The 9,887-nt window shown below is 39.6% G+C and overlaps 1 protein-coding gene across 1 annotated transcript; it reads left to right on the forward strand.

Moving 5' to 3' along the window:
* Positions 1-3,257: 3,257 nt before the first annotated feature.
* nrn1a (neuritin 1a) lies at positions 3,258-9,262 on the forward strand. The gene is made up of 3 exons (XM_036944298.1): positions 3,258-3,607; positions 6,450-6,594; positions 7,789-9,262. Exons 1-3 carry the CDS (start codon positions 3,553-3,555, stop codon positions 8,015-8,017), a joined length of 429 nt encoding a protein of 142 aa, XP_036800193.1. The 5' UTR covers positions 3,258-3,552; the 3' UTR covers positions 8,018-9,262.
* The last annotated feature ends 625 nt before the right edge of the window (positions 9,263-9,887 follow it).

A 9,887-nucleotide genomic window follows, 5' to 3' on the forward strand; every position in this document is an offset into this window, starting at 1 on the left:
TCAGGTATTTGGAAATTGCTCCCAAGGATGAACCAGACATGTGTAGGTCTACAATTTTTTTCTGAGGTCTTGGCTGATTTCTTTAGATTTTCCCATGATGTCAAGCAAAGAGGCACTGAGTTTGAATGTAGGCCTTGAAATACATCCACAGGTACATCTCCAATTGACTCAAATTATGTCAATTAACCTATCAGATGTTTCTAAAGCCATGACATAATTTTCTGGAATTTTCCAAGCTGTTAAAAGGCACAGCCAACTTAGTGTATGTAAACTTCTGACCCACAAATTGGGATACAGTCAATTATAAGCCTGTAAACAATTGTTGGAAGAATTACTTGTGTCATGCACAGAGTAGATGTCCTAATCGACTTGCCAAAACTATAGTTTGTTAACAATAAATGTGTGTAGTGGTTGAAAACAAGTTTTAATAACTCCAACCTAAGTGTATGTAAACGTCTGACTTCAGCTGTACATGTAGGTAAAGTTATTAAAGTGACTTATTCATAGATAATAACGGAGAGTAGCAGCAGCGTAAAAGGAGGGGGTGGGGGGGGGGGCAGTGCAAATAGTCTCGGTAGCCATTTGATTAGATGTTCAGGAGTCTTCTGACTTTGGGGTAGAAGCTGTTAAGAAGCCTCTTGGACCTAGACTTGGCGCTCCGATACTGCTTGCCGTGTGGTAGCAGAGAGAACAGTCTATGACTAAAGTGGCTGGAGTCTTTGACAATTTTTTAGGGCCTTCCTTTAGTTTACGTTGGTGTGTGTGTGTGTGTGTGTGTGTCAATGACAGTTCTACTGTAACTGTAGAAACAACTATCCACCACCAGAGGGCGACTAGATATCAGTTTATCAATGAGAAAGAGTGATTCTCTACTACAGTAGCCTACATACATACACCCCTCATTGAGGAATGCACCTGATGATGACGTCTACTAAGCTACCTAGTAATCTTATGATGATCATTCTAGAACATGTATCGTTATCAGACAGCTGCAACAAGAGACTCTGAAGACCCTTAGAGAGCTAGTTCATCAGACTACACTGATATTCCTGTGTCCATTTGCTTATAATATTTTGCACAATGATGGATAAATCGGACTATACGCTATAAATGTATCCGAGGCTGTTTATATAACGACTAGGTAGGTATATGCTAGGTTATTTGATAAACTGTGAGGCTTATTTAGGTCAAGTTCAAGAAGCATACAATATATCTCATTAAAACAGTCTAGGTTATGCACATGGCAAACCTTTTAGAAAAGGTCCGGGAGGGTGACTGTCTTCAGGGCTCCCCACAATATTACCGTTTCTAGACCTTCACTAAAAGCTTATTTCAGCGCGGTCTCCATTCTAAATGAACTGTCGGTGGACCCAATTAGCCTACTCAGCAAAGACTGAGGGGGCTCGAAGTCCGCGGTCCGCAGTTCTCACTGCATGGGGATTCTCCTTCAGCAAGCCGCCTGCGGGGAACTTTTTAGTATTCTGGTGGGTGCGCCGGGTCTGGCACGAAAAAAGTGAAACTCATTGGCTCGTTACAAATTCCGCTGACGTCAGTGAGGAAGAGAGCAGAATTTTTCCCTCCCTCTTCTTTTATAATAGCGGTATAGCGTCACTCATTATGGATACATTTGTATGACTTCCTCACAATCACACGCGCGAGCGCACCTACACAGTGCGCCCTACGCACACGCCCGCACACACACACACGGCTCAGCTTCCCATAAGACACCTTGCGACAGACACTGAATCTAAAATGAATGTGTAAGTGGGTTCGTCATTCACATCAGTGTTAATTTCGAGGAAAGGTTTTCTTTTCCTTGTCGGTAGCTAGGTTTCCATCCAATTGGCGACAGATTTCCATGCGAATATAATAAAAAAAATCTACATAAAAACCAAACGCGCATTTTCCCACCATTTGTGTTTCCATCAAATTGACGTGTTACGGATAAAAGTATGTGCGTGATGAGGTAGTGTACATAAAAATACCCTTTGCAGTAAAATTCCCATGTACCGAATAAAAAATACATCACATTTTCAACTCTACTGATCGTTTTCTCACAAAAAAATGTTGTGTTATATAGCGATGTGCCCACTCTGGTATTGTCACTTGCGCTCTAGCCGCAGATACAATGCAGGTAAAACCATACATGATGTGATTATTATGGACAAAAATATAAGATAATTTGTATTTGTCAAATGGCAGCCAAGCATCAATGATCACGTCACCAGAATAAGATATTTATTGGACAGGAGCATCAAGCTCATCACCTTGCACTTTACCTTTCAAGTTCATCATAACTTGTTTCATCTGTAGCCTAATAAACTGCATGCTTTCTCGACGAGTCATAGTGGAACGACCACCAAACGTGTAATCGCGTGACTCAAAGTTTACTTCGATTTGATGGTTATTATATATCAATAGTTGCGCATAAAAGCGTTTCCACATGCGTTTCTCGCATAAATAATTTTACTGACAAAAAAATCCCATTGTTTTCGTAGATGTTTGGAAGGTTTACCGACACATTTCCTATTTCCATCAGGCATGTCATGACATGTTTTATCCGACATGTACAGTTCTCGCATAAAAAGGTTCGACGGAAACCTGGTTACTAATGTGAAGAAAACATTTTGCGAATATTTACACTCTGTACCAGCGAGGGCTTTCCAATAGGCATTTCAGAATAGCCTACGACTAAACAAATTTGTCAAATGTGAGAGAATATGTAGTTTATCTGGACTTGGATTAAAGTATTTTAACAGCATTCGTTTCCAGAGGTCAAACAGGATAGCGTTGCTGCGTTGATGAATAAAGAATTGCATTCCCATGCAATGAGCTATATCTGGGCTACATCTCACATATGGCTGTCCTAACTCATCTGCTTTTCCTATCATAGACTGTCGTGAGAAATTAGGGTTTACTTAGCTTAGAAAAGAATAGCCTAAACGCAAGGTCACCGATTTGGCTCTTGGATCATGTATAGGCATATGGACACATTTCTAGTAGCATGATAAACAGCGTTTTTTGGCAGAAAATATGTATTTTTTGTCCATAGTAAACATAAATATATATATATAACACCACAAATATACAAATCAGATAAATATTGGCATATTCGTATTAGTTCTCTGTCGATGGCACAAAGAAAAGGGGCATTTGGTCACTTCTGAGTCCATAGTCTCATAGTCGCACGTGTGCCCTTGACCCAGATATCACTACAGGTCTTTTAATGACTGTATGTGTAAGGTGTGGGCTAGGGGGATGAAGGGGGAGTCCAACAGTCACCTTTACGTCAAGCATGCGATGTGGGCGTGAAGCAGAGCGAGAGATGGGGAGAAAGTGAAAAAAAGAGCCATCACCGCCCTCGCTTTACAAGGGGTGCACCATTTCACTCCTCTTCGCCACACTGTGAGTGTAACAGGCAACGGGAGAAAAAGCAAGAGTCTGTGAATGCTGCTGGAAGTTGATGGCTATGTGTGATGCCCAGACCTCAACATCGTTTTTCCTTCCAAGTTTTTAAGATCTGCATACGCCAATGGTTTTACCACACGTAGAATGGGATTAACTTGGTCCGGCAAATATATCTCACTGTTTCTTGCTGTTCAGTTAGGTGAGTGACTCTTTCACGGTCGATTAGTTATTGTTTTATATTTGACTCAACAATGATTAGCGAATTGTTAAGAATGAAAGCCAAACTATTTGCAGGGTGACATTTAAGGTCATTGCTCTTGGACTGGAGGCAGCTCTGCAGATTGGTCATTGTTCAGAATTTAGCTCATTTTGATTTTGCAATTGGCTAATCTAGCGGAAATCGCACAGATCTGACTCCAGGGCAAGATTCATAATGATAAATGTTAACCTGCAAACAATTTGTAATCAACTGTTCGATCGTTTCTTCCAGGAACAAGTCTGTATTTTTTTTATTGCAATGAATGCATGAGATTAGTTTATTATCTGGCTATATACCATGGTATGCATGAGCTAATTTCGTCCAAAAAGAATAGACATAACAAACAAAAGGCTATGTTACATTTCACGTTTTTTTTCCATTCGTTATAAAGGAGATTCTAAACAAAAAAAAATGATTTAAAACAAAAAATGTATTTTCTTTTTTAAATTCTAGAAGAATGCACCTGTAATTTCGATTGGAAACGTGTACGGGGACGTTCGCACGAATAGGCCAGTGTTTCGTTTGCATTGCGTAACGCAAACGCTGCCGAAGTCAGACAACTGCTCCTCAGAATCCTGTAGTGGCAAGGGATTTATAAATAATTCAGCAGCCGAGCCATTGTGAAAAAAAGACTAAACATAAATGCTTTGACTTGACATGCTTTGTGAATGAAAATTTGAACTAAAAGACACGCAGCATCTAAAGACAAGCTCTTTCGAAATATGAGTGCCTAGCAGGTGCATCGTTTATTTTTTGTAACGAAATACATTGAGCATAGGTTAGCGATATGATAATTGTCTAATGTTAAATAGGATTTAGATCATTTTTCATTAACGAATATGACTATTAGACTATATTTGGTCTACGAACATAAAATGTCTTTAAAAATATAGTTTATTTTGATGAAGACGCTTTCTATTCAGCAAAAGAATGTAGGCGACTATAGAGAGAAAACAACTATATCTATGGGGCTATTTGGCCTAATCCATTTGGAGGATATATTTCGATTATAGCTATGGTGTCACGTTGTCCCGTAAAAATGTAGGCTAGCCATATCAATGTATTGCAGCGCTTATTTGAGATGTGGTATCGCTAACATTTAACATTAGCCTACGAAACGAGAACGTAATAGGCTATGGATAGTCGTTTTATCATTTGGATATTAGGTGTTTTGTCTTTGACTGGGTCGTCCGCAGAGTTGGTCATTCTGAGGGTTTATTCTATGTTTATGTGCCGTGTACATTTTCTGCGGGTTAACGCTGCTTTACCTATATCTATAGTGTGGGTGTGACTGTTAGTAGTATTCAGGCTACTGTAGCTATATAGCTATCTATTGGAGCTGAAAGCTGAGGTAGCCTATATGATACATGTGAGAAACACGTGTGATAGATTCTCTAGGCAATGTCTTAATTTCACACATTTAGCTGAAATTGTCCTTAAAAGGAAAATGGGATAGAGGGCATAGTCATTTCAACCCTGTTATTGCACGTGTAAAAATAATTAGGGTACCACATTTTACAAGAGATTTTTCAAACAGGGTCTGTGCCAAGTGAGAGCGGCACACGTTGAAGTAATATATGGGGGCAATGTGTAATTTTACAATGCAAGTGCGATAATATCATCTCGCGAGTTGCCCCTTTGTAAAAATCCCTGCAAAAATCATTTGCAATCTGCTTGCTCGAGACGCAGTAACATTCATGAATTACTTGACCTTGTCAGAATCTATTACACATCTCCGCATAGCATATTTGGTGTCATTGGATTGCTTGTGGGCAACATCTTGATTCGATAGGGCATGATGGCAATGACAGTAGCCTCACATTTTTTAAAACGCAATTTAACGAATGATGCCTGTATTATCAACGCATCACCCAGACCTAAATACCTATAACCGAGATTGTTAGTATTTGCTCCTAATACTAGGCTATTCCAGGCTACACTGATGCATTTAAATGAAACAAGTCCATCGCTGTCGTTCCCTTATTATTTATTGATAAATAGCCTAACCGTGTAGCCTTCACGGTGCATTATTCTGCAACCAATCGACATGGGACAACATTGTAACAAATGATCAATCGAGCGAATCTTTTGCTTAACGAACCAGAGATGCTTGGTGCGTCCCACCATTGACAACCTCAACATTGAGCACGAGGGGGTCAAACGGGTTGGATTTAAGGCGTGGACGTTTAGCAACAAACCCTGTCATTTTCTCTGTTCAACAAATTATAAACGGAGAACGCCCATAATAAGGTTGAATAAGCACAGACACAAATATCACTACAATTTACTATAGCGTACCACAAGCCCCCCCCCCCCCCCCCCCCCCACACACACACACACTCACAAAAGCCATGCAGTGAGAAACACACCCCCTTTTCCATCTCGGCGGTGCATTACCTCATCCTCCTTTGTCGCTGTTGCACACATTTTCTGGGCTGGGATCACACAATGCCTTCTCCAAACAGATTGTATGATCAAATGCAGATGTACAATTGTTGGATATATTAAAACTATCATTATATTAGGCGAACATGTTTAGACATTTCTTGACAATACGTTATAGGGTTAAGTTTAAAACATTCCCATTTAAACTACCCACAAGGCTAAATTAAGAAATACATGAATGAATGGACAAACTGGATCAAATGAAAACGAATCACCATGAAAATCAACTATTAACTTACCCTGTCATTATAAGACATATGCTATCGAATGTTGGAATGAAAAAAAAAACATCCTAAAAAAATAATAAATCCATTCCCCCCCCCCCCCCCAATTCCAGCTTATCTGCTACAGGCGGTGAGAGCGACAGGGAAATGTGATACAGTATTCAAAGGGTTCTCCAACTGCTTGCTGAAACTCGGGGAGAATATGGCCAACTATCCACAGGAGCTGGACGAGAAGGAAAATCTGCAGACCATCTGCATGTAAGTTGAATTCATTTTTTTTTAAAGGGGGCGGGGTCATGCAGAATTTTATCAAAACCAAAAAGGGTCAGGCGCACTGCACCCCATGTACTAAACCGGTTGGTGCCAGATGGCAGTAGAGCCCCCAGTTTAAATCGACAGCTCCATCATGAAAATCGCAGGCAGCAGGAGCACGTTAATAGGCTAGGCTACCCCCCCTATTCGCACTTCACTCCATAATTGCAATGAGATATACTATCGACGTGGCGTGGGGTTGAGGGGGTCAATATCAACAGCCTCGATTAGATTAGATACGGAGTCAGGATCAGGGGGAGCCACGCGCCACTGGGTGTCTCAATATGAATAAAACAATTAAGCAGTGGCTCCTTTGAAATGTATAGCCTTTGCGTGAATGGGATATTATAGCCACTGTTCTTACTATGTTAATGCAACTGTGCATGTGATTGGATGTTGGGGATGTGAGAATGAGGGATGGACGAGCATTCGTGCAGATGACTTTGGCTAGCTAGTTGATGCAAGACAGGCTGGTTGCCTTTGTGTGTGTGTGTGTTTGTGTGTGTGTGTGTGTGTGTGTGGGCGTGAGAGAGAGAGACAACCCAGATTTATTTATTTTCCCTTTTGTACTTTAACTATTTGCACATCGCGACAACACTGTCTATGGACATAATATGACATTTGAAATGTCTTTGTTCTTTTGGAACTTGTGTGAGTGTAATATTTGTTTATATTGTTTATTTCACTTTTGTATATCAATTTCACTTGATTTGGCAATGTAAACACATGTTTCCCATGCCAATAAAGCCCCTTGAATACAATTGAGAGAGAGAGAGAGAAATTGAAAAAGGGAGCGGTTAGATACAATCACGTGATTTTAGGGAATCTTTCTCAGAGTGTGTAGTTTACAACAAACGTGGTTTTCGTTTAGCCTTCAAGGGAGATGCTAATACTAGACTAGGCTATTCGACCGACTATAGATTACAATACAAAAATAGAATCGGATTCTTCTTCTTATTATTATTATGCATTTATTGGTGGAATTCTTTTTGGCCTAATATTATTACAACTGTGTTGAAAGCAAACTCTTAGGCTATTCGAATATAGCACAGACAACCAATAAGGAGAGAAAACAAGTTGTCAACAGTAGGCTAACATAACGTAAAGCATTTCTTAATTGCTTTTACATTTGATTTGCAGATATTGGGATGACTTCCACTCATGTGCGACCACTGCGCTGGCGGATTGCCAAGAGGGAGCAACAGACCTATGGGAGAAGCTCAAAAAGGAGTCCAGAAACTTGGAGTTCCGAGGGAGCTTGTTTGAACTCTGTGGTGGGGGGAACGGGGCCTTCAAATCCACAGTTCCTTTTGGTCTCACGATGCTTCTAACGGCACTTTCAGCCTTAGTGACTTGGCTTGCATTTTAGCAGAAGAAAAAAAAAAAAAAAAAAGCGGGGAAAAAATTACAAAGAAGAAAAAAAGAAAACGAGTGCTAGCTATCCACACACAAAAAATACAAAACAAAAGACGTTTGAATTCATCTACACCCAAATGGATTTATAGGCTACTTCATCCGGAGAAGGCGACCTGATTTTGCAAGAGACATTGGCAGGCCGTCTTCTGGGACTGCTCCACCATATTTGTCTGACCTGGGGTCAACTACATTAAATATTTAGCAGGTGTTGAGTTGGAATGATAATGAAATTTTGATGGATCCTTGCCCGCATACAATCGTGGAATGGCATAGTATTAAAGTCGACAATTAATTATTTATATTAGTAGCCTTAGACTAGACATCCCTGTTATTTCAGGTGATTGCAGATTGCAAGCTGCTCATACTCAGTAGGCTAATGCGAGACATGCTTACCTCAACGAAATCAACAACAGAAAGGCAATTTGCTCCAGGTCGGTCTCCTATACTCACCATTTAGATATTTTATTTGATTTAATTTGCCAAATTTATAATGTCGAGCCAAGTATAAATCGAAAAGGTTGTTTGTGGATCTGATATTTCTACTTTCATATGATGTCTATAACCATCACCCTAGGAAAAAATAAATATAAATAGCATAGTAATAAGAATGAAAAAAGAGATCTCAGGAATGACTACAGGCATTCAATGGTACATTTTGATGGTTGGTTATTACGTAAAAATGATGGCAATACGATGACTTAAACTTGGCCAATGTAGCGAACGAAAACAATGGCTGAAGAGTGATATGACTGTTGCCATTCTATGTTAGCACATTACCATCCATTTATGAAGAAATATAGGCTACCCCTAGGCCTAGGGTATAACCTACATGAAACCATACATCCCAAAAGAACAGTAGCACGAGAATACTCAGAATGCGAAATCAATCGCTGGATGAAGCGACATTTTGCTAGCTTTTATTGATGTTGCCAAGGCATAGACCCGGTTTCACTGCCTTCAAAAATATGTGTATTATGTTTGTTTGTTTGTTTGTTTTGGGGATGTTGCATATAATACCTGACTATTCCAAATCATTTAAGTAAATAAGAGACTATGTATATCAAATGAATTTTGAAAAAAATGATAAGAGTCTACCTTATCCCAAACAGTTTAAAAAACAGATTGATTATTATCCAGGTATATAAAAAAAACAGATTGCTAAAATTATGAAGAATATTAAATAAAACAGTTAATGTTTGAAAATAAGTGTGTGCTTCTATTCTTAGTTATGCTCCCAAAATGTATACATTGGTGGTGTGTAAACGGCAAAGCTGATGATGACAGGTGTCTTTGTGTGTTGGGTCCATTCATGGCTTTGAAGCAATCATTTAGGATTCACACACACACACACACGCGCCCGCGCGCGCTTTTTGCATTATTAATAAGAAAGAGTCAGCCCTGCAAGAACTACAGCTTCGAGTATTGATTTGGGGAGGGGAGACACATCAACCGACCAACTATTGCTGTTTGTCTATCTGAGCAAAAGCGTTAAATCTGAAAGTGACTTGGCTAATGTGGGTTGGAAAAATAGCAACATTGAAACAGGCTACAGTATTTCGAATAAACAAATCCTTCTGTCTCTCTCCGAAAAGCATCTTAATACACGGGTCCATTGCCGTGCAAAATATTACATGGAATCGAGAATAGGAGTGGCAGGTGGCAGGTTTTTGCGTGGCATGAGCCCTAGTGTTAAAACAACACATTTAGCACGTGATTTTTTAAATATTGAGGCCTATATGTTAAAAAGTGGTAAAGCAATATGAAACATTCATTGGTAAAGCAAATAGGCTAAAAACATTGTTTGACGAATATTGCTTACATAT

This window comes from Oncorhynchus mykiss, chromosome 15 (genome assembly GCF_013265735.2).
Source record: "Oncorhynchus mykiss isolate Arlee chromosome 15, USDA_OmykA_1.1, whole genome shotgun sequence".
NCBI lineage: Eukaryota > Metazoa > Chordata > Actinopteri > Salmoniformes > Salmonidae > Oncorhynchus > Oncorhynchus mykiss.

Bases quoted from the DNA above. Each gene is read 5' to 3' on its own strand.
- nrn1a (XM_036944298.1), top strand. From the start codon at position 3,553: ATGGGATTAACTTGGTCCGGCAAATATATCTCACTGTTTCTTGCTGTT. The intron at 3,608-6,449 runs GTGAGTGACTCT...CCCCAATTCCAG, and splicing joins GTTTCTTGCTGTTCAGTTAG to CTTATCTGCTACAGGCGGTG. The intron at 6,595-7,788 runs GTAAGTTGAATT...TTTGATTTGCAG, and splicing joins AATCTGCAGACCATCTGCAT to ATATTGGGATGACTTCCACT.